Source organism: Doryrhamphus excisus, chromosome 14 (assembly GCF_030265055.1).
Source record: "Doryrhamphus excisus isolate RoL2022-K1 chromosome 14, RoL_Dexc_1.0, whole genome shotgun sequence".
Classification (NCBI taxonomy): domain Eukaryota; kingdom Metazoa; phylum Chordata; class Actinopteri; order Syngnathiformes; family Syngnathidae; genus Doryrhamphus; species Doryrhamphus excisus.
In genome coordinates, this window is record NC_080479.1 from 19712062 (window position 1) to 19738527 (window position 26466).

Here is a 26466-nt window from a genome sequence, read left to right on the forward strand (position 1 = left end):
TGTACTGTTAGCACTGTAGCGGACATTGCTTATCTAGTGTCGCTAACGTTTGCGTCCCACGTTGAGCTGTAATGTTACATTATCCAGGTAAGTAGTTCTGATACATTGGTTGACCCAAAAGTCCTCTCCCCGTCTGGCATTTGAAAGGAAATCCGAAAAGAAGGTCGAGCGGCCGGACTCCCGAGGAGCGCCGGGGCTCCATTAGGAGCCATTAGGAGCATCACGGCCGCTTGGAAAGACTGAAGCTTGGAGGATCGATTAAGAGCAGTTTAACTGTCTGACACAGTGGCTAATATCTGAAACATCAACTCCCCCTCAGAGGGAGCCGGAGAGGGAGAGCAAAGCACCCAGATGATGACAAACCTACTGAGAGGCAGGAAATAGAAAGATATCATCATTACAAAGTGCTTTCCACTCTTCTCGCTGCTTTGCTCCTCAAAGGTTGGCTTATGGGCTTTTTTTTTTTTTACGCCACAAACACATCATCTTACTACCAAGTACACAAACTGCATATCTGAATGGAAATGAGGTTCCTTTAACGGCCTAATCCTTGGCCTAAAAGGCTAATTATAGCAGAAAGAGGCTTCTTATTGTGCATTGGAAGCAGATCATTACCAAAATCATTGAAAACTCATAATAAAGGTAAATTTTTTTAACTTTAATAATCATGTGGAGTGCGTGAGAAAGTTGTTCAAGTCTTCGTCAACTTGTGTCATTAAAAGTCAAGTTTTTATTAACTCGTGAGTCGATGAAACTCAAGTCTTCATTGAAACACTCTTGATGTTGAGTCCAAGTGGTCATTAGCCATGTATACATGGACCCAAATATTCCAATTGCATTCGCTTTATTTCCTCAAACGGAAAGAATGGAACCTTTGTATACACCTCATTCCCAAAGAAAAATTAACATATAACGGGATTCCCAGGGGTGGAATATTCCTTTTCCCAATCCGATTGAGGTATCTTGTTGTTCTTCGTGGTGTTTTTCTTCTTCTGTTGTTTATTGGCGGTTGGCAAGCAGCTTTGGTGTGCATCAGCGCCACCTGTGGAACAGAATCTAAACCCTTTTATACTTTATTCATAAAAAGAAAATATATATCTATATAAAACATGATAAAATATTAGCAAGATTGAATTTTCTTGTACTTTTCCTGTTTCAGTTCTTTCAGCGCATGCTCAGATATGACGTAACACGCAGCTTCAGACGTTCTTCACTTTTAAAAATGGGGGCCAGCAATCGGCACTGTATACTAAGCAAAGTTGGTTTTGGATCCAAACTCAATTCCAAGACTGGACAAAGGAAAAACTGGCAATACGGAGTTATTCCAACAAGTGGAAGAAAAACTCGGGAAAGTCGGTATCACGTGATGTTGATGTTTACGTTTTACTGGGCATGCTCTGTTGACTAATCTGTTGAATTATAGCGGACAAGAGATTGGAATATTCATTTCCATGGATACCATTGTTTTCGGAAAAGTCATTCGGAAAGAGAAAAACTCATGTAAACGTGGCCAGTGACACCTGAGTCTTTGTGGTGTACCCAAATTGTTAGTTTTGTGGGGTCTTCTAGTGGAGTTTTGTGGGTTATGCTTCACATGATGCCAGATTGTTGCAGTCAGAATTGAATTGAATTGAAAAATTCCCATTTTTTAGATGGATTAGATGATTTGGCAAGTGTTGAGAGACGCTCGTTCGTATCACGAAGGTGCGGTAGAAATGTGAGATGTCGAGGGAAAGCACATTTGAAAACGAGACGGCAGTTGGTGAGATCTTTTGAACAGATGTGTCGTTCAGCCTGCGACTCAATCGGGCAAACAATTGTTCAGATGGATACGCGCACGTGTCCGTACGTGCACGCATGACATGCGTTACACGAGTATTCGCTCACTTCACAGCGGTTTTATTTGGCGACAAACGCTCTGAAATGTCCTCCAGGCTTCATAGCAGAAAATGAGCTCTAATTGTTAGAAGCCAGCATGAGAAAGTCTCGTATTTTTATCATTCATATGCTTGGAGGAAATGAGTTTCATAAATGTTGACGTCATGACGTTTGTGTGAATGCTGTTTATTTTGGAGTTGCATCATATTTGTATGCAGCTTGCATATTTACAGTCGGAGTGACATATTAATTAACATGGCAGCTGCCGCTTATAGAACGATGTTTGACACTCTGATCTTTAAAAAAAAAATCATTCTCCGCACTGAAAAATGAGATGCTACACACGTAGCGACGACGTGATTGTCTTTTCCCGGAATAACGGCGCTTTTCTGACGTGACTCCCGATATGACTCATTCAGGGTTTATGTTTGAAAGTCCTGGCAACGCCGCACAGCTCTGCTTAAAATTTTAATTCAAACCTTTTAGTGGTTCTTGAGCGGGGAGGAGGAGGACCCGGGAGACGACGGGGGAGACAAAGCCGACCGAGAACGGCACGGCGAACTCATTAGCAGAGAGTGAACGTTGTCCTTGAGCCTTCCCGACGCACACACACATACATACAATATTCTTTACATGAACACTTTAAAGGTTCCATATTGCCGGATTTTCCAGCAATTTTCCACAATTTAAAAGACAGTTTAAAAGTGTTTTGTGTGTGTGTGGCTCTAATGCTAATGAGCTCTGGCTAGTTAGCACTTTATCACTTTAGCTTTGTATTTATCCGTGACATATATACTCGAACTCTGCTCTTTCCCAACATAATATATATCAACCATATATCACATATAACATATGCAACACTAGCATAGCTATTTGATGCTAAAGTGCTACCATGGCACTCACACGTCATGCTAGGTCAGACTTGTCTCGGAAAAAACAAACTTACAGCTCTTACATCTTCACCGGAATAACGGATACTTGACGGATACGGATAACAGATACTAAATCATAACTGTATGACTACAAGATATAAAAATAGCTAGTTCATATTTAGTCCAATGGTAGCGTGCTCGCAGGGAGCACACATGTGTTCCAGGATATTTTTTCGGTGTGGGACAAATCAACAGGCTGTGAAAACGGGATCAATGTGGGAATGTTCCTGAAGCATACAATGTACACAAAGTCTCAAACACCCATCCCCCTATAAGACACACAAACGCATCGTCATCTTATATGATATTTTCAATCATAAATACCCTTATTGTTTTAATAGTGACCATTTTCCTATTTTCCCTAACGCAGTCTTCCCGGTGAAATTCCACATTCATGACTAAAACAAGTCTTGGTGTAGGTTTTGCCCTGCAATAAATCATCCCAAGAAACACCAAATGAGCCATAAGCTGGAATTTCCATGATTAGCCGGCAGTCCTGAATGCAACATTCCTCCTCCGGGATGGCCATGGAAGCGTTGCGGATGCGCCGCTCGGGATTTGATGAGTTATCTGATATTTACCACTTGATAGGTTAACAGGAAGAGGGTGCCGGTGGTGGGTGGCATGGGTGGGGGGGTGCATTTTTAAAAAGATGGTGCAGACTCCCCAGCAGGATGTCTGCCGCCATGTTGGGAAGCGCTCACAAACACACCGCCGCCGACCTTTAGCTCCAACAAACAGCATTAAATATGAATAAGGACATAATTGAAAGTAACCGCTGGCACTTTCTTCTTCCTCTTTCAACCTCCGTGCGCACACACACACGCACACACACACACACACACACACACACACACACACACACACACACACAGCCTTACTAAACCACACATTACCTCCCTTAATACCTTGCCGGTAATAATCCTGACATTTACTGCGGCGTCATTAAGACACTAAGAAAACCACATGGAGTGTCGGCAGGCCTTTGAAGCCACAAAGAAACACACCAATCAGATTCTAACACGGCTTTCTCAGGAAGCCAAACGTCATCCCGCCCAGGAATTCTGGGTTTGGAATAGTATATTTCCCTGAGTACATCTGGGGTGTCCAAAGTTTTTTCAGCGAGTGCCACATAGTAGAAAATGAAAGAATGCTTTGTATTATCACTCCCCCTATCCCTGTCAAATGTAAACCAGGGATGTCCGAATGTGGATCGCATTTTTCACGGGCCCACGGACGGCACATTATAGAAACAAAACATAAAACATAACTGAAAAATAAAACACATTCACCCTTTCCCGGCCAAGAACCGGTTCACGGCTCGATGAAAATACGTAGACCGGTACCCCACATTCCCGGAGTTCCTTGAGGAACATGGCCCAATGCCTTCTCCAAGTCCACAAAATACACGTAGACTGGTTGGGCAAACTCAAGGACCCAAGTTGGTCCACAGTTCCATGACCGCGACCAAAACCATACTGATCCAAGATTCAATGATCTCCCGGATCCTCATCTTCTGAGCCCCTGGATAGACCTGATCAGGAATTATTTGGAATAAAGTGCTTAGAGTGATCTGAGTAAGTGAGCAATTTCTCTGGAATAAAATATTCCGGAATATTCATTATAAACAAATGTATAAATTTCTAATTTAAATAAAGCATGAAATTCACAAGCATTCGTAATAAAGGTGCCAGATTCAAACCAAAAGTCAAAATAATTGAACTGTAAACAGAAAACATATTATCTATTTCACCCTCTATGTACAAAACAAGACATTAAAAAGGCATAAGACAATCAAAAATGTTTAACTTTAGCAAAGCATGCTGGGAAATGCATAGTCTGCCCATTCCACAGATGACAGATGACTTGCATTATCATTTATTAGCGGTGAGCGGCTATACAGTTCATATTTTTAATACATTTAATAAGTGTGAGGAATCCATCCAATCATTGCAACTGTCATTTTTATTGCAAATGTTAATGTATAATCGGAGAACATCAACATCAAGCTATCAGGAAGGTTTGGAGACATTTTTATGGATGTATCATTTATTGGATCTACTATATGTATCACAAGGTAACATGGGCCGTTTTGGACCCAAGGGGTTTTGAAAGAACCTGCAGGTCTCAGACGGACTCGGTCTTCTTTCTGATGGCATGTTAGAGCTGACACATTTAAAAGATTTGTCCTTTGCCGCCACCGATCATTGATCTGAGCTGTGCAGCAGCGGCCACCCCGAGACGCCACTTTGCAGCAGTATCGACTTTGTGTTACACCCGGCCTGGCGCTAAAACTCACACTCGGGGCTCTCCACTGCCAAGAACATCTTCATGCTTTGAACAACTTCACTGGCCCGCCGAGGAGGCGTCCTGTTGAGGGACATTACTATTGAAAATAAACATGGATATAGTACTTTTAAAAAGCTAGTATAGCAGTATTACTATCAATGATACACAGCAACAGCAGCACAAAGCTTGAATGGTCCCAGCCATACAATAATGGCACACAGCTGCAGATATCTGCCGGAGAAGAGCTCATGTTGTGTTGTAAACAGTCCAGAGTTTCGTCAAGGAATTTTTTGAAACTGTGGTGGTGGGCTGCACGAGAGGCGGACTATATATAATATATTCAAAAATTTACAGTCAGTCATATCATAATGTCGACATTAAGGTCTTTGAACAAGAAATGCATTAATGAACTAATGAACTTTAATACGTTTGTCTACATTTGGTTTGTCTTTCTTCTTCGCAGACGGGCGATTCCGGTTTAATTTTTTTTCAAAATAAAGCTTAGTGAAAAATTTCTTCTGATACTTTATATTGATATTTATGGACGTCCGTTTCCGCCACTGAAAGAAAAAGTTATCCCAAATGTAAGTCATAATTATGAGTTTAAAAAAAATCATAATTAGGACTTAAAAATTATGAGATAAAACGACAAAATGATGATGTAGGTCAGGGGTGGCCGTGACACTTCCAGTCAGCTGACATGAAGCTCCCTTCCTGATTTGCTGTTGAAGTGGTGAACTGATGATGAACTATTCAGATTAGGGATAAACTAGTTACTGTATGTCGTTACATGTCGGCGATACGTGACCAACGCTACCTTGGGGGTGGCTGTCACGTGCACCCCTCATATCCCAGATATGGCCATGCACCATTATTATTATTATTAGTCGCCATTATTTTCACCTCATTTTCAAAGTTAGCAACCCCTTTCAGTATACCATATTTGATACATGAGATACATTTAAGTTTGAGTTGAAAAATGTCCTCAATTTGGGTGGCCGCTTGTCATTTGGGGGGGATGCCGGTGGTCCCGCAGCCAAACCCGCGGAGAAGCACCGCTCTCGTAGGACAAGATGGAATGAAATGTTAGCCAAATGCAAGGCCTGTATTCCCCGCGGATGCAGTTTGTGTGCTAACCAGAAGCAAAGCAGTACTTAGCATGCAGACGCGCCGCTCCCTACCAATGCAATGGGCCCCCGATGCGCCTTGACGACGCGTTTATGAATTAGAGCTCACTCTGCGTCTTTCTCAGCTTCCATCTCGGCGACGTCTCCTCCTCCCAGCCTTCCCTGCGCTGTCCGACCGGATTAGTAGCTTTATTTGAAATTCATAAAATGCATCCCGGTGCAAGTCCTCCTGGTCCCGGAGGCGAGCTTCCGAGGAGAAGAAAAGAGCAGACTCCTCTCCACTTGTGCTCAACAAGCATCCAGTCCTCTGGGCAACAACTCTGCAGCCTCCCTGCTTGTCAGAACACCTCTTTGCCATGCAAATTGCTTTGTTTTTAAAAAGTACTTCTTTTTTTTCCCAGGCTTTTTGCTCATCGGGAGCGGGAATGAAGCTTTTCAGAGAGTCGCGGCTCACGCTGATCCAGGGAAACGTGGATTTATGGCGGCCGGGTCAAAGTGTACTCCTTCAAATGAACATGTTCAATCATACGTTATTGATGGCTGCTGATATTTGGTGTCTGCGCGACGCTAATGACATCACGGTGGCCGTGCTTTGCATGCACGGTAAGAAGGTTTCTTTTTCATCCGCAAACCCCCCACAGAGAACATCCTTTGGAGGTTCTGACTGATGGAGTTTGAATGGAAGCCCTCCCCGAAGCGTGGCTGGAGGTGCGGGCCCATTAAACATCTCCAACCGTCCGCGCCTCTCCAACCCCGCTTTCAACGCCGGGAGGAGGCGCTCCAAACAATTATTGCCTGCAATTACCGCTCCTTCTCGGCTCCTCTCCTCCCCTCGCCCCCCCCCCCCCCCGCACCCTGTACTGTGATTATAGCGCTACATACGGCGCAGCGCAGACGTGACTCGGGTGTTAAAACGCCGGGAGCGCCGCATATCTATCAGCGACTCATCTCCAGGAACACGGGCTCCAAGGACTCTCAATGTGAGACGCGCCTTTAAAGTAAGACGCCGTCCTCCTCCGCTGCTGGCGATACAACACGTCGTGGAGGTTCTTCTCTTTAGCTTGGCATGCAGGCACTCGGGATGCGCATCCGGCGCCGAGGCCCAAACACACCATTGCGTACTTCCACCGCTGGCCTTTTGGCTGATAGGCCGTTTTTATATACGCTGCTATGTGGCATTTCATCTTACAACGTCCTGCATCGTGTTTCATCTTGCACTGTTTTGTGTTACGGTATTTCATGTTATGACGAGGAATGCTGCCCATGGAGGTTTCATGCTGCCGATTCCGATACGATACCGAAATTGGCCGATACTGATTATAACTTCCAGGTTGGTGAGAAACATGGGGAACTCTTGGGGAACCACTGATTAAGAAAAGCTGCTCGTCTCATCCAATCAATTCTATTATTTTGCTGATTGTTGGATTATGTTGTTCTGTGTTGCAGTGTTTCAAGTTATGGCGTTTTAGCTTACAACATTTTGCATTTTTTGTTTGTGTTGTGCTGTTTTGGGTTACGCTATTTCAAGTTACAGTGTTTCAAGTTATGGCATGTTAGCTTACAACATTTTGCATTATTAAGTTGAATTTTGCTCTGTTTTGTGTTACAGCCTTTCATGTTATGACATTTCATGTCTATGTCGTTTAGGGAAACGCAGTTTTTTTTGTGTTGTGCTGTTTTAGGTTAAGCAATTTCAAGTTACAGTGTTTCAACTTATGGCATTTTAGCTTGCAAATTTTGTCTTACATTTGCATTACCAAGTTGCATTTTACACTCTTTTGTTGCAGCATTTCATGTTGTGACATTTCATGTCTATGTTGTTTAAGATTAAGATTAAGATTAAGATATGCCTTTATTCGTCCCTCAGTGGGGAAATTTGTAATTATTTGTAATTAGGGAAACGCCGTTTTGTGTTACGCTATTTCAAGTTACAGTGTTTCAAGTTATGGCATTTTATCTTGCAACATTTTGCATTATTAAGTTGAATTTTGCTCTGTTTTGTGTTACAGCCTTTCATGTTATGACATTTCATGTCTTTGTCGTTTAGGGAAACGCAGATTTTTTTGTGTTGTGCTGTTTTGGGTTACACTATTTCAAGTTACAGTGTTTCAAGTTATGGCATTTCAGCTTCCAACATTTTGCATTATTAAGTTGAATTTTACACTGTTTCATGTTATGACATATTGTGTCTATGCCGTTTAGGGAAATGCCGTTTTTGTGTTTGGGTTACGCTATTTCAAGTTACAGTGATTCAAGTTATGGCATTTTATCTTGCAAATTTGATCTTACATTTGCATTACCAAGTTGCATTTTACACTCTTTTGTTGCAGCATTTCATGTTGTGACATTTCATGTCTATGTTGTTTAGGGAAACGCCGTTTTGTGTTACGCTATTTCAAGTTACAGTGTTTCAAGTTATGGCATTTTATCTTACAACATTTTGCATTATCAAGTTGAATTTTGCTCTGTTTTGTGTTACAGCATTTCTTGTTATGACATTTCGTGTCTATGTCGTTTAGGGAAACGCCGTTTTTGTTGTATGCCTTTTGAGGTTAAGCAATTTCAAGTGACAGTGTTTCAAGTTATGGCATTTTATCTTACAACAGTTTGCATTATTAAGTTGAATTTTACACTGTTTCATGTTATGACATATTGTGTCTATGCCGTTTAGGGAAATGTCGTTTTTGTGTTTGGGTTACGCTATTTCAAGTTACAGTGTTTCAAGTTATGGCATTTTATCTTGCAAATTTTATCTTACATTTGCATTACCAAGTTGCATTTTACACTCTTTTGTTGCAGCATTTCATGTTGTGACATTTCATGTCTGTTGTTTAGGGAAACGCCGTTTTGTGTTACGCTATTTCAAGTTACAGTGTTTCAAGTTATGGCATTTTATCTTAGAACATTTTGCATTATTAAGTTGAATTTTGCTATGTTTTGTGTTACAGCATTTCTTGTTATGACATTTCGTGTCTATGTCGTTTAGGGAAACGCTGTTTTTTTTGTGTTGTGCTGTTTTAGGTTAAGCAATTTCAAGTTACAGTGTTTCAACTTATGGCATTTTAGCTTACAACATTTTGCATTATTAAATTGAATTTGACACTGTTTCATGTTATGACATATTGTGTCTATGCCGTTTAGGGAAATGCCGTTTTTGTGTTTGGGTTACACTATTTCAAGTTACAGTGTTTCAAGTTATGGCATTTTATCTTGCAACATTTTGCATTATTAAGTTGAATTTTGCTCTGTTTTGTGTTACAGCCTTTCATGTTATGACATTTCATGTCTTTGTCGTTTAGGGAAACGCAGATTTTTTTGTGTTGTGCTGTTTTGGGTTACACTATTTCAAGTTACAGTGTTTCAAGTTATGGCATTTCAGCTTCCAACATTTTGCATTATTAAGTTGAATTTTACACTGTTTCATGTTATGACATATTGTGTCTATGCCGTTTAGGGAAATGCCGTTTTTGTGTTTGGGTTACGCTATTTCAAGTTACAGTGATTCAAGTTATGGCATTTTATCTTGCAAATTTTATCTTACATTTCCATTACCAAGTTGCATTTTACACTCTTTTGTGTTACAGCATTTCATGTTGTGACATTTCATGTCTATGTTGTTTAGGGAAACGCCGTTTTTGTGTTGCGCTATTTCAAGTTACAGTGTTTCAAGTTATGGCATTTTATCTTACAACATTTTGCATTATTAAGTTGAATTTTGCTCTGTTTTGTGTTACAGCCTTTCATGTTATGACATTTCATGTCTATGTCGTTTAGGGAAACGCAGTTTTTTTTGTGTTGTGCTGTTTTGGGTTACACTATTTCAAGTTACAGTGTTTCAAGTTATGGCATTTTAGCTTACAATATTTTGCATTATTAAATTGAATTTTATACTGTTTCATGTTATGACATATTGTGTCTATGCCGTTTAAGGAAACGCTGTTTTGTGTTACGCTCTTTCAAGTTACAGTGTTTCAAGTTATGGCATTTTATCTTACAACATTTTGCATTATTAAGTTGAATTTTGCTCTGTTTTGTGTTACGGCATTTCTTGTTATGACATTTCGTGTCTATGTCGTTTAGGGAAACTCCGTTTTTGTTGTATGCTGTTTGAGGTTAAGCAATTTCAAGTGACAGTGTTTCAAGTTATGGCATTTTATCTTACAACATTTTGCATTATTAAGTTGAATTTTACACTGTTTCATGTTATGACATATTGTGTCTATGCCGTTTAGGGAAATGTCGTTTTTGTGTTTGGGTTACGCTATTTCAAGTTACAGTGTTTCAAGTTATGGCAAGTTGCATTTTCCACTGTCTTGTGTTACAGCGTTTCATGTTGTGAAGTTGTGTGTCGTAACGTTTGGTGGTACAGCGTTTTGAGATATGCCGTTTTTGTGTTACGCTGTTTTGGGTTACGTGTTGCAAACTGCAACGTTTCAAATTATGGCACTTAAAATGACAACAATGACGTTATGACGTGTTGTGTCACCGGGTTGTCTCCCATCCATTATTGACGTTGCACAAAATGAAAGAGAATTGGTCACGTGCGTGCAGCGGTACAATACGTACCCTGGCCGCCTCGCATTTAAAGGACATTGTCACTTTTGTTCGTTCTTATTGATTTTTTTCCCTCCATTATGTCTCCCAGGCGTGTGGCGGACTATTCAAAGAAGTGAAAAGCAAAGTGAAATTAGACATTCTAAAATGCTTCCACGTGACCACAAAGGGTGACGGTGCCATCTTTGAACATGTGACACAATCTGCTGGTCTGAAATAGACAGTGTCGTGGTCTCATGGTGGTCTCATGGTGGTCTCCCCCTCCCTTGCAACAAAACTGGAAGAAAAGCCCAACACTGGTCTTTCTAAACAAAGTCTGCATGTCTTCACCACCTCCTCCGTAATTATCCCAATTAGACTGATTAGTCCGACTGTTTGTGTGTGTGGTGCCAGGGGTCTGACAAAGAGAAAGAAATACCAAAACAAAAGTCTACCTGAGCAGAATAAACCCCCCTTTGCTCCAAATTAAATATCCATTTGGTTGCACTGTCTGACCGATCAATAGACCGAGTCACTGAGTTCAAACATGGCGGGGGGGTGAAGAGTGGCGGGGTGGGAGTTGAACCCAAAAACCCGATCAATGCGCAAAGTAAATATGTGTGCTCAAGTTGTCTTTGCCAAGACCTTTGCTGTGTCTCACCTGGCGACTTGTGTACTCGAACCTTTCAGCGCAACAACACGGGATACAGAAACTATGTTGTATAATCAAAAAACTGTTTTCCTTTTATTTTGAAGGTTTGATCATTTTTTTCACGGTAGAAGCGTTACAACATGTATACAGGATTTCAGTCCATAAAAGATATTTGGTTATAAAGGAAGTCAATGGGACCAAATTGGCCCCCAGGGGCCGGACTGTGGGCATGTATGCAAATCTGTCTCATTCTATGCTTTCATGTTTTTACAAAAGGGGGTCATCAAATCATCAATACAATAATAAAAATAAGAAATAAAATGATGAAAATGTACACGTTAGCTTCCCAGCGGGAGCATTCCAAAAGAGGTGGGAATGATCAGTGGGAGAAGTGGACGTGTGTTCTTCCTGTCGCCAAAAATAAAGCCTCTGCGGTTCCAATAGTCGTGCCAAAGCGTATTATGTAATTGCTGGGTGTAATAAACATAATGCAGCCCTTCATTGAACGCCGCATGCGGCCATCTTGGTGCTGCTTGACGGACGCTTGCTGTTTTTGGTGGTTTTTCGCAAAATACTACGTACGTCTCGTTTCAGAGACAAAACCTCAGGCGAGCGCCAATGCCCTTTTGACCTCATTTCCATCTCCCGCCCGAGCGCCCGCCGCTAGACATGACTCAGGGGGAATAATCTGGCACTAATAATCCAGCCAGTCCATGGAGGATCACATGCTGGCCAATGAAGACTTGGCTGTGGTGGGCTTTCATTGGACGGCGGAGACCTTGGTCAGTCCAGCTGTGGACAATCTGATGATTTGATTAGGAACGATGCGCCGGTGTATAAATGGGTCTTTCTGTGAGGGGGGGGGGCTATTACAACTATCTGGACTCCACATCATTCCACGTCTATTCATTGATCTTTTATCCATCCATTTATTCCATCCATCCATTTTCTGACGCTTATTCTCACTAGGATCACCGGCACGCTGGAGCCTATCCCAGCTGTCTTGGGGCAAAACACGGGCTCCACCCTGGACGGGTGGCCAGCCAATCACAGGGCACATATAGACAAACAACCATTCACACTCTCATTCATACCTATGGACAATTTGGAGTGGCTAATTAACCTAGCATGTTTTTGGAATGGGGGAGGAAACACACGGGTAGAACATGCAAACTCCACACAGAGATGGCCGAGCGGGGAATCGAACCCGAGTCTCCTATCTGTGTGGCCTGTCATGTTTAATTGTTCAAACTATTCTTGTTGGAATATAATATTATGTGTGTTTTTATTTTGTTCTATTTATATATTGTTCTCTTTTATTAAATAAATATAAAAATATCAAAATGTATAATATAAATGAGTTAATACAAAAATATTGAAATATTATTTTACATTTATAAAATATAAACAGAGCCACTTTGTGCTTTGAATTTTGCAGCTTTTTCATGTTTTTTTAAAAATATGTCAGTTATTAAATGATTGGGGCGGTACGGCGGTCTAGTGGTTAGCGCGCAGACCTCACAGCTGTGAGACGAGGGTTCGATTCCACCCTCGGCCATTTCTGTGTGGAGTTTGCATGTTCTCCCCGTGCATGCGTGGGTTTTCTCCGGGTACTCCGGTTTCCTCCCACATTCCAAAAACATGCTAGGTTAATTAGCCACTCCAAATTGTCCATAGGTATGAATGTGAGTGTGAATGGTTGTTTGTCTATATGTGCCCTGTGATTGGCTGGCCACCAGTCCAGGGTGTACCCCGCCTCACGCCTGAAGACAGCTGGGATAGGCTCCAGCAACCCCCGCGACCCTCGTGAGGAAAAGCGGTAGAAAATGAATGAATGAATTAAATGATTGCTATTTGGTGCTTGAATATGGCCTGTTGTTGATAAAAAATATAATAAAAATGCATATTTTAACAAATAGCTGTTGGCCTAAATGAAGCATTTTCAGGCATAAAAATGCCGAATGACTTTGCGTGAATTCACTCATCACAGTCAAGTCATGTTAACCAGGATAAGAGCTGTCTTTGCGTATATATATATATATGTATTATTATGTATTATACGGTAATAACCCTGCATCAGCGTGCCATCCAACCCTGAGACAGGTCAGACGATGGGAACAGCAAAGGTGTTTTCCCCCATCAGGTGCGCTATGAATGATAATGCAGCGGCTGCATGTGAAAGCATGCGTCTCCCGGCCTCTAAGTGAGGACGCTACAAATCAAATTAGGCGTCTAATGGAGAGAAGTGAGGAGAGAAAGGAGAGGAGAGGCGGGCCATAAATCTTCAGGATTAGGTTATATTGTCTTCCTTCTTTTTGTGAACGACGGGGCGGGGCTGGGCTCGGCGGGGCGGGGCGGGGTCGGGTGCCGTGAGTCATATTGACTGGAGGGGAGCTTTTGCAAGGATGTTCAGGCAATCGGAGCCGGCCTTCCCACCGCAAACAAGCCACACTTGGAAGGAGAGTCAGGTTGGCGTCCTCACCATTGGGAGGGGACTCTACGCGTAACCACAAAATCATCGGAAAAAGTTTCCCCACCCAAAACAAGAATTCCATTCGTTTGTCATTCCCTGCACTTCCCAAACATAAACTGCAAAAAAACAACAACTGCAGTCTGCATGAGATATCGGCAGCTCTGTTGAATATTTTAACGCGTTTCACAGTGTCAGTAAACATGTCGGTTGGTCCTCAGGGGAAGGGGGGGGGTTGTTTTTTTTTTTTTTTACCCCTCAGTTATTTTCTCTCATTAGCATATTTAGTATTTTCAGGCCAGAAGATGAAACATGCTCTGAAACGGGAGTGGTAGGAAAAGATGAGCGCCATTTCACCAACTCTACTCGGCAAACATACCGTACCGTTGGATGCAAAAAATATTTTAAAATAAAATAAAGAGAAGTGTTTTTACTGTGAAATATTTTTGTGAAATCAAAATAAAATTGTAATTATTTTATTTTATTTTTTATATTGTATAGGGAGAATTCTAGTTAGTATTTAATAATGGCTTAAATTTAGAATATTTTTATCTATCTCAACCCTTTTAAATAGCCCAAAAGTAATAATGAAATATTTATTTTTAATAATATAAAATATTTTTATTTATTTTTGTAATACTTTAATTTCTAATATATAAAATATTTTGAATTTTTTATTTTGCTACAAACATTTTATTTTGCCCAAAAGTAATAATCAGTAAATACATTCAAATCATGTTTTAAGAATATACTACAATGATAATCATTTTCTTTTTTTAATGTAATATATTTATTGTATATATTTATTTAATATATTATTAAGTTATGAAACTTTCATAATATAATTAATAAGATTTCATCATACTTTAGTACGATGTTTCATTTTTCACTAAATAATAATGTAATAATAATGAAGTGATACATCTTTTTAATATCTTTCTATATTATGATCCTTTTGTACTTATCATCAATAAAGTTATACACAAAAAAAACAATAAAATGTAAGAAAACCATTGACTTTTAGCGTTTGCATTATAGATTGAAATGCAGTAGCAGGAGGGGGCGGGGCTTGTTGGCCTTGACGACGTGTTTATGCTCTGCAAAGAAACTCCCGTCTCGTGATACGATGCGATAGACGAAAGGAGCACGAGTGCCGCACACAGCTGGAGCGAAGAAGACGGTAATGGCCTCCCTGGCTGAGCATCTGCTCATTAATCATGCATCAGCAAACGAGAGGATGGGGGGGGGGGGGGTGGGGGGTGCGCTATCAAATCTGAATTTATAAATAGCACGGCGACCGGGCCAGGTGACAGGATGCCATCAGTCATCCCTCCTGCTGGAACTTCACAGGTTGCTGTTGGATGTGGAGCAGTCACGCCTGACGACGGCATGACGTGGGCCCCAACGTGACTCTTGCCGTGCCCCCCCCCCATCAACCGCCCTTTACATCCTTCCCTTCTTCCATCTGCCACACGCTTGGATCGATGATAAAAAAAAAAAATGGGAAAAACGGCTTGCAGTGTGTGCCGGTTTCATCTCCGTCCTTGAAAGGCGGCCGACGCGTTGACAGATGGCCGTGCAAAGAACGGCCGAGCGCGATAAAGATGTCCGCCAGCGGGAGTGATGAGGGAGGCGGCATCTGACCACTTCTGCTACTCCGATTTATGTCCCGGGCAGGTGTCACGTCAGACTCGGCAGAATAGCCAGGAAGACATTTAGCCGCCTAAGTGCTTGATTCCATCACAATGCTGGTAGTGCGCATGAGTGCTGCCGGGCCTTATCGTGTTGTAAAACTGCCCTGCGACCCAGTTTCTACTCCACAATGTCACGGAACATGTCGGAATCTATTTTCCCCCCACATGGTGAAACCGCAGCTCACTTGTACCTGCAGCACTCGTGCAGCTTGCTAGAATGTATTCCTTGCGAGTCACTTGTGTTGCCAGATATTGAGACAATAATGGCTGTGATAGTATACAGTATACATTGCTATGCCCTAACCATAAGTTTGCAGTACTACACGTAAAATGTCACTTCATTGCACTACTGTACATATTACTGTTATTATATCTTGTCGCATTCATACTGTTCATAATCTGCAATAGCCATACTATAGTCATTTATATCCCTGTATATATATATATATATATCCACACTGTATCATAGTCACTTCATTGCGCTACTGTACATATTACTGTTATTACAGTAAACCTGGGATATATCGGATTCAATTGTTCCCACTGGTTTTGTCCGATATAAGCGAAATCCGTTATATGCGTATACCGGAAAATGTCCGTTTTACGCATATATGGGATTTATATCCGGTATATGCGTAAATGGGATTTTATCCGTTATAAAAAGGCACTTCCTTGACTATGTTTCCAATGTACCTGGACGCGCAGGCAACGCTGCAAACGCTGCAAATGACGTCGTATAGCGGCCTGTCACCATTCGGCGAATCGGGAGCGCCACGATGCGGCCATCCGATATATGCCAGGGAAATTTCATGGAAATGCATTGGAACGGGACTGGAGATTTTGTCCGAAATAGGCGAAATCCGTTATAAAAAATCCGATATATGCAATGAATTTTTATTGGAAATGCATTACAGAAAAATCGCTTCTTTTTTATCTGTCCGTTGTGAGCGAATTTCCGATATATCCGAGTCCGATATATCCGAGGTTTACTGTATATCTTGTCACATCCATACTGTTCATACTGTTTATAATCTGTATAATCTGCAATAGCCCTATTATAGTCATTTATATCCCTATATATATATATATCCACACTGTATCATAGTCACTTCATTGCACTACTGTACATATTACTGTTATTATATCTTAGACATAGACATGTATTGTCATTGCAATAACACAGCAGTGAAATTGCCAACGAAATGTCATTGCCTGGCTCCCGTATAATAATAAATAATAATATTCATACTGTGCATACTGTTTATAATCTGCAATAACCATACTATAGTCATTTATATCTCTGTATATATCCACACTGTATCATAGTCATAGCCTGTTATAGTTTGTACATATATCTGTCCATTTACAGTTCTATTCTATTTCTTCATATACTTACTAATAAGCTATTTATAAATTTGTGGTTGGATGCTAACTGCATTTTGTTGCCCTGTACCAGTTCAATCTAATCTAATCTAATGTAATCTAATGAAGTACTTATATCCAAGTTGTCCCATAACAAGGTACAGTGTACTGCATCCATGTGATATTCTACCTTTCTCTACTCAGCGTGAATGCATACCCCCCCCCCCCCCCCCCCCCCCCAACCGGGTGCTCCCACCGTGCACCAAATGCCTGTACTGAATATTGCATAAAGCCCGGGCGGGACCACCTCTGTGCTTCCTGATCAAGGCGGCTAAGCCTCCAGTGGGTCTCCAACAGGATGGATGGATGGATGGATGGATGGACCAGCTTGTGTTGTGGATTCTTACTTCTCCATCCTAAAGCTCTTTCATCTTGCAAGTCTTCGTTCTTGGATCTTGCTCTCCATAACCATGTAGAAGGTCTTCCAGAACCGCCCCAAACCCCCCCCCCCCCATCTTGACCCACTGCTGTTGATGGATGTTCCGGCGTCGGACATCCTCCATCACGTTGTGTCTCATTGACGAGGCGTGCCGACAGCTTTTCATTGAACCCGGAAGAAGAAGGAAGCGGCAAAGTTGTTTTTAAAGACGTTTGTTGTCGCTGCATCGACCCCCCCCTCCCCCACTTAAGGTCTTATCGATATTCATAGCTTGTTCTTCTAAGTGCTTATTGGAAAAGCGTTAAACGCCAGCAGAGGAATTGTCGTTCGGCTCCGTTATCGCCGCCGCGGTACGAGCCTCCACAGGTGAGCGGCTGATGTGACACGTGTGCCGTAGTAAACATGGCCGTCGTTAGCGTCTCTTCATTTATTATCCATGATGTCTTCTTCATTATTCAAAGGCCCACCGCACAATTAGCCCCGGCGGATCCGAGGAGGAAACGGCGCCCGCGAGGTGCGATCGATGATCAGCGTGACTGGACTTGTGACTCCTGCGTCTTCCTTACTTGGCCCCACACGTGCTTTTCAGTCTTGTCTGCGTGTCTTAATTAGCGCTAAGGACACTTGTTGACTTTCTAAATACAATCCTTGCCGTTATTAGAGCTCTGCAGACATAAAATAGCACCCCTTCAGTCAACTTTACACCCTTTTATTCTTTCTTATACCGCATTGCTCAACTGTAATGCCGCAGATTACGGGATTAAGAGACAGCCACGGCTTTGACCGTTAGCAAGCTAACGAGCTAAGTAGTTAGCCTCCAGTTTATTTATTTATTTTTATTATTATTATTATTATACTCTACCCTAAGCGTAACAAGGGGTTTTTAACAGTGTGGAGGAGAAAAACATTCATTCATTCATTCATTCATTTTCTACCGCTTTTTCCTCACGAGGGTCGCGGGGGGTGCTGGAGCCTATCCCAGCTGTCTTCGGGCGAGAGGCGGGGTACACCCTGGACTGGTCGCTAGCCAATCACAGGGCACATATAGACAAACAACCATTCACACTCACATTCATACCTATGAACAATTTGGAGTGGCCAATTAACCTAGCATGTTTTTGGAATGTGGGAGGAAGTACCCGGAGAAAACCCACGCATGCACAGGGAGAACATGCAAACTCCACACAGAGATGGCCGAGGGCGGGGACCGAACCCTGGTCTCCTAGCTGTGAGGTCTGCGCACTAACCACCAGACCGCTGTGCCGCCTGAGGAGAAAAACAAAGAGGCCCAAAATTACCACTTCCACACATAAAGGGAGGGGAACTTCTTTTCACTCTCGCATGGCCTGCAGCGTGACGGTAATCGGTAATTCCTGACATGTACTGGCAAGAATACTACATATGTCTTTGTATTTCAATATTTTTAGACTAATACTACGCCATAGTCCACCACAAAGCCACATCATTCATTTATGAATTCATTTAGGACGGTTATTGTGGGTAATTGTTTTCATGGAAACACCAGTCCAGGAGTCTTTCCTCACATAGTCTTCCACCTACGTATCCTTCCACCACACACGGAACTAGTTGTCTTTCTCAAAACCAAAGTGTCATGTCTTTCATCTTCTTGATCTTCTGAGGTAGCATCACAGCGGTGACATCAGCATTCACCTCAAGCCTCCCTAATACCGGAACGTCCCAGCAGGCCAAGTCAGATCTATTCTTCCATCCCGCCCGGATCCCCCCCTCGTCCCCACCCCCGTCCGTGACCTTGCAGCGAGACCAGGCGGGGAGGGCCAGCGGTTTTAATTACCTCCGGCGAACGAGGGCCGGGAGTCGTGCCGCCCCGCTAGCGCCTGGCGTGTACGTGCGCTGCCTGCGAGATGCCGTGATGCGCATCTCGGCCCGGGCCGGCCCACTTTTGCATCACACGGGGCTATTTTTGGCCTGGCAAACGTTAGATAAGGACTTGACTGTTTCTTAAATAAAACATCACGGCTCCTTCTCGTCCTGACCTGTGACACGCCCCTTTATGGCGTGTTCTCTGGCAGGCAAAGTCACGGGATCAATCCGTCAATCCGTCAATCTGTCAATACTTCATCAGACAGTTGGGGACCCTCACTGCTCTTCTTATTCACGTCTAGGTGCATAAGTATCGGGACTCTTGGTACCGCTCTTTCTGTCTTCCTAAACTATCGAAAAAAACCAACATTCCAAGAGACGGCTGCTAGTTTGTGGAAAAATAATTCCAAGCAAATGAAAATAATAACGTTGTTAGCTTTTGTTCTGCTACAAGATGGATGTTCCATTGTGTGCCGACTGCGAGTTTAATCTCGGTGCAGAAATTAATTACAGCTGTTTGCGGCTCCGGGGAATGTTGGTGACCTATCGCTGCGAGTGTGCACGGGAGGGAGGGAGCGTTCCATGAGGGATGAAGGGAAAAAGAACTCGGAAATAAGAACTCCTTTTTGTGGAGGTGTACTTAAAATACACCAAACGTGCAAACAGGCAGCTGGCAAGCGGAGTAATTACGTTGGCTCCACAAGCATCCTTCTTGTAGTCCTAAAATAAATCCTGGCATTCTAACACGGTTAAAGGAGGACCAGCCAGGTCCCCCTGCAAAGGTCAACATCACTTCCACGCGGATGTTGATTTAGGGTTACTCTTTGACATGTTGTCATCTAACAAGAAGAAAATTATTTTACAACAATATTCATTCAAAATGAGATGATGATGTAATTACACAATTGAAGAGCTCATGTTTGGTGTGGTTGTAAGATGTATGAATGGCCACAAGATGGCAGAAATGCGTTTTAGAAGAGCCCCCATTTGCGTCTTTCCCATGGAAAAGCGCGCCACAGCAACCAGGAAGTCAAAAAGCATGGAGCAGCGTAGCGTGCATCAGGTTGCGCATTGAAGGGAAATATGAAATATTTGCAATTCACGCGTACGCACACAAATAAAGTGTTATATTTGTACATAAATTATTATTTTCATGTGCTGTAAAACAACAATTTTGTGTTGTTTCTGTTGTGGTAAAGTTGTTTAGATATTTTGGCTAAATATATATAGCTACATTTGTGTCAAAGTGACGTATCTTTTCACTAAAAGCAGTTTTCTTACATACGTGTTCTACTGCTGATTACTAAAAAAAATGGAAAAAGGGAGATGATTTTTTTTCTAATGAAAGATGAGAGTCTAATCTTTGTTTTATATGTATTCTTTGTGCCTTGAAAATACTCAAAATCATCCAAAATGGCCGCTAGCGAAAAGGACGGCTTTCTGGGATTGAATGAGTGAAGAGGAAAAATAACAAAATGATAAATAAAAGTCATAATATTATGAGAAAATAACAAAGGAATCTATAATTTTTGGAAAATTGGGTTGCGGAAAAAGTTATGTTACACAACATTTTACAAGAAGAAAGTTGGAAAATCAAACGAAAAAAGAAAGAATGAAAGGAAAATATGAAAAGAAAAAAGTTGTATTCTACAATAATGTGGAAAAAAAAACGTATTCATAATATTATGAGTATAAATGAGAGTCGGCTGCACAGTGGACAAGTGGTTAGCATGTAGACCACGCAGTAGCTTGGAAAGACCTGGGTTTGATTCTCCACTTGGCATCTCTATGTGGAGTTTGCATGTTCTCCTCCTTGCCACTCCAAATTGTCCATAGTTAGGAATGTGAGTGGGAATGGTTGACTGTGATTGGCTGGTCACCAGTCCAGGCCAGGGTTGACCCCGCCTCTCGCCCCAAGACGGCTGGGATAGGCTCCAGCACCCCCCGTAACCCTCGTGAAGATAAGCGGTACACGTTGTTACTAATGACGTACTAATGTTCTCTGTCTTTTGTCCTCCCAGCTGTCCTTCGCGGCGACCACGCCCGTCTTGGCCGACAAGAAAAAGTACCCCAACTTCTTCCGCACGGTCCCGTCGGACAACGCCGTCAACCCGGCCGTGGTCAAGTTTCTCAACTACTACAACTGGAGCCGCGTGGGCACGCTCACTCAGGACGTGCAGAGGTTCTCGGAGGTACGTGGCCTCCCTCGGTTTTCATTCGCGTTAGGAATGGAATATTTTCCTCACGTTTGCGATCTCCTCCTGTTTGAATTCTATTGTAAACTGTCCTTGAGACTCTGAGACTCCTTTTGCCTCGAAAAAACATGCAAGACCACATCTCGTAGCTAACGTCTGGCTAATGACTATTGCTAACCCAGCTAACTAGCCTCACCTGTCTGTCAGCTAGGCCGTCTTAAAGCTCGTTTTGAGGGTTTACAAACGCGGACATCACAGCTTGGAAAAAAAGAGACAGGAGTGGAGCAAAGATGACTTTGAGGAAGGTATTGTGCAATCTGCTGAGGTTGGAGGTGTATCTGTCTCCACGTGAGAGGGTGTAGAAGGAGTCTGGCGGAGCTCAAATCCCTTTATCGCGCCTCTCCTGAAAGCGGCGAAGGGGGCTTAGGACGGAAGGCCCGATTCAGTCAACCTGCCACCAGATTGTCCTCTAATCCTCGTGTACAAATATGCAAGCGTTGCTTCGTTATTTGCACAATCCTCTGACAAGTTCGCAGGCGACTTCCACTTTTAGGGACTTGGAAGTGGATGGCGGGATGAACCACTGATGAAAAGCATTCACGCTGGAAAAATGGATTCAACATATAGTACGCTGTTTTTTACCGAAGAGTCAAAGTCATTAGCTCAGTTTATAAATCATCATTTATTATCATTTTCCCTTTTGCTACCCAAAACAGCAGTTTTATATGCGTAAAAAGTGTCAACAAGTTGTTCTGCCATTGTTTTCTTTCATAATATTTCTCTTTTTTTGTTTTTTATTCTGTAGTACTTTGCGTATACGCTGTTGCTACCCAAAACAGCAGCACCTACCAACGTGGAGTATGTAGAACAGGGGTTCCCAAACTTTACCAACTCAGGACCCACTTGAAAATCTAATTTTTTTTTATTTTTTTTCGTCGTGCAATAAATATTTTACAATAAAAATAATTTATATTAATTGAAATTAATTTAATTACTTTATAAAAAACAATATTTGCAAAAATTTATCATATTTTTAATGACCTTTTATGGCCCACCTGCAGTACCACTACGGCCTACCAGGGGGCCGCGGCCCACACTTTGGGAATCACTGATGTAGAAGGTTTTACCACACTTTTATTTTTATTTTTTACTTTTTTATCTACAGTAGTTATATTCTGTTTTATTATTTTCAATAGTATTATTAAAAATAATTATAATTTTTTTACTTATTTAAATATGTTCATATTTTAATGATTTATATATATTTATTTATATTATATTGATATTGATATTAGATTGTTTATATGATTTATTAATGAGTGATTAATGTAATTATTTTACAACCTTAATGTGTGAACTTAAGTTTAATATAATATAATATACTAATATAATTAAATTAATATAAATATAAAATATAAAATAAATAAAAAATAATAAAATAAAAATAAATAATAATAAAATAATATTAAATTAATGTAATACATTTTTGTTTATTACAAAATTAATAATAAAATGTATTTATGAATATACAAGTATGATTACAAGGATGATACAATAACTATTACCAATGTTTTCGCTTTCAATGTAAGTAGGTAAAACAATGTAAAGTAAAAATGATAATAATCATGTATCATAATGCCCCATAATACTCATTGGGACCCCTTTGCTACCCAAAAGAGCGGCCCCTACTTTGCCAATGTAATACATGCCTGTCTGGATTTGTTTTTTGTACATATTATTTTATTATTATATATTATATATTAATAAAATTATATTATTTTATTTATGTTATTTTTTTATTATATATTATATATTATTTTATTATAAATATATTGTCCACCTTCAAGTAAAGGTCGGCCTTTTGAATGCATGTGATACGCGGACCGCAGCGCAACTTTGCACATGCTCTAACTTTCCTGTGGCGACGGTAATCGTGAATATGAATAATGAATATTCCTCTGTCAGTGTTGTTGACAACTCGTGGCGCCACATTTCTATTTGTCATCCTCTTCCTCTGTCACTCTCCCACTGATCTGCTGTGCTGTGAGCCGCCATGCCAGCTCGGCGTTACGCAACGCTTGTTAAAGATGCAGCCGGTGACACGCGTAGCACGCGCGCACGCACGCACGGGCGATGCATGGCGTTCCCCGAGAGACCGAAAACCTAGAAGCTAGAGCTAGCTAGCCGCCGTTTCTATTTATAACGCAGGTCTCTTTTGCTGATGGACGCCGCTAATGTGCTTTAATTGCGATGAACCAAGTAAGCTAGCTACAGTAAGCTAGCACACAATACACACACACTTCTAATATTTTGCAATCAACTTTATTGGCAAGCCAAGCAGGAACAACACAAGCATCAGTCACACTGGATTATTAAAGTATTAAAGTATTACAATTACTTTGCTCTATTATTAGTTTACTTTCATAATTAATAATAATAATAATAATAATAATAATAATAATAATAATAATAATAATAATAATAATAATAATAATAATAATAATAATAATAATAATAATAATAATAATAATAAATATTAATAATTAATAATAACTAATCATTTGCAGAATCAAATTTTGCTTCTTTCACCCCTGATGTTAATAACATAATAATAATCAATTTAGTCAAGCTAAGCTAAGCTAAGCTAACAGCCCGGACTTCCCTCCTTCCTGTTCTTGTCCCAGGTGAGGAATGACCTGACTAGCGAGCTGGAAAAAGCCGACATCCAGATTGCCGACACGGAAAGTTTCTCCAACGACCCGTGCGTCAACGTCAAGAAGCTGAAGGTGAGGCCGCTATTGATGCGTTATTGTGTGACGGTACCCGCGCCCCCCGCCCCCGCCCCGTGGGGATCCCCTCTCTCTGCTCGGCATTGTTGAATAAATGACGACCACCGGTTAGCGCTGTCCGAAATAAATCCCCTGGGATGAATAATTCATGGGAATTGTCCTCCAATTTGACTGTGCTGTGGACAGCAGCTCTCCGTGATAGGCGCTAATGAGTCATGAGTCAGCCGCGGGAGTGGGGGGGGGGGTGCACAGTGACCTCCGGTGGCCCCCGTCGTTGGTAATGGATACACTAATGGCTTACATATTTGTCATTACTCTATAGTCCCATATTATATTCCCATTAGTTTTTATTGTTGCTGCACCACACAAATCCAAATTATTACAGGATTTTTGAATTTTTTTTATGAATGGTACGCTCCACTGTCCTTGCCTGGAACCACATGGTGTGGACACGCATTGTTCCACCCAGGCTTTTTGCTCTTTGGCCATAGTCGTCTGGGTTAAGTGTCTTTCCTGCAGGGAAGAGCCTACACATGCATGCGTACGCTACACTAGCCGCTAGCATGCACGCGTACGCTACACGAGCCGCTAGCATGCCCGCATACTCTACACTAGCCGCTAGCATGCATGCATACTCTACACTAGCCGCTAGCATGCACGCATACTCTACACTAGCCGCTAGCATGCACGCATACTCTACACTAGCCGCTAGCGTGCACACATACTCTACACTAGCCGCTAGCATGCATGCATACTCTACACTAGCATGCACGCTAGCATGCATGCATACTCTACACTAGCCGCTAGCATGCACGCATACGCTACACTAGCTGCTAGCGTCCACACATACTCTACACTAGCCACTAGCATGCACGCGTACTCTATACTAGCCGCTAGCATGCACGCATACTCTACACTAGCCGCTAGCATGCACGCATACTCTACACCAGGGGTCAGCAACCCGCGGCTCCAGAGCCGCATGTGGCTCTCCAGCCTCTTTGTTGCGGCTCCCTTTGCAATGCTTTAATATTTTTTAGCACCCGTGTGGTGAAAATGCACGTCTTTGTTATGAGTTTACAAAAATCCAACTTTGTGTGAGACCATGAATGCATCCTGACTGAGTTCTGACTGGTGACTGAATGAGCAGACAGGATGCTATCCAGTTCTCTCTGACAGGTTAACATGAAGGGAAATGAGTAATACTTTGAGTTATTTGAGTTATTAATTATTATTAATGAGTTATTTGACGATTCTAAAAAATAAATTAGAGCTCATTTAAAAACAAAAGTTTATCTCCAGTACTAGCAAGAGTACTCCAACTCGTCTTTTTTTTTCCCCTCCAATGTTGTTTTAAACATACAACATTTTGCGGCTCCAGGCTATTTTTCTTTAGTGGGCAAGTGGGTGAAATGGCTCTTTTCATAGTAAAGGTTGCCAACCCCTGCTCTACACTAGCCGCTAGCATGCACGCAACGCATACTGTACACTAGCCATTAGCATGCACGCAACGCATACTGTACACTAGCCGTTAGCATGCACGCAACGCATACTGTACACTAGCCGTTAGCATGCACGCAACGCATACTGTACACTAGCCGTTAGCATGCACGCAACGCATACTGTACACTAGCCACTAGCATGCACACATACTCTACACTAGCCGCTAGTCAAAGATCCTCTATTTCAGTGCTCTGCTCTTTTTAAGGACTGAATGCAAAAACACAAGTCCAAGATCCTTTATGTGACAGGAATGTGCTGCAAAAAAGGTTAGTCAAAGATCCCCTATATGACGGGACCACTCTGCTGGTTTTTAAGGACTTACTTCAAAAACTCGAGTCAACTGTCCCGTAGAGGACAGGAACAGTTTGCTGTTTTTAAGAACCTACTGCAAAACCGCCAGTCAAAGATCCTCCTCCATAGGACATAGGACAGGAGTTAAGTTGGTCCTCGTCCATATGTCACGGAACATTCTGCTGTTTTTGAAGACCAGCTGCAAAAGTGCCTTGCTGTTTTTTTTAAAGGACTCTTTCCTGGAATCCTGGATTTCCTGGATGTCATTCCTGGATCGGGTTGGGCCGACCCATTCCGTATAATATTCCATATTTGTTGTTGGAAGCAGCAATGTTGTTCTAACGCTACAAGATGATGCTCATCTTCATCTTTGGTTCTTCTGTTCTTCAGGACAATGACGTACGAATCATCATCGGCCAGTTTGATGAGAACCTGGCCTCCAAAGTCTTCTGCTGTGTAAGTCCTCTCTGCAC

At 41.8% G+C, this 26466-nt stretch overlaps 1 protein-coding gene across 2 annotated transcripts in view; it reads left to right on the top strand.

The window, feature by feature from the left end:
* LOC131101914 (gamma-aminobutyric acid type B receptor subunit 2-like) overlaps window positions 1-26466 on the top strand; it is a 136530-nt gene that overhangs the window by 49635 nt on the left and 60429 nt on the right. For both annotated transcript variants that reach the window (XM_058047320.1, XM_058047321.1), the window contains exons 3-5: window positions 21240-21410; window positions 24098-24199; window positions 26384-26449. In XM_058047320.1, coding sequence (XP_057903303.1) covers window positions 21240-21410; window positions 24098-24199; window positions 26384-26449 — 339 coding nt within the window. The remainder of the gene's footprint in view (window positions 1-21239; window positions 21411-24097; window positions 24200-26383; window positions 26450-26466) is intronic.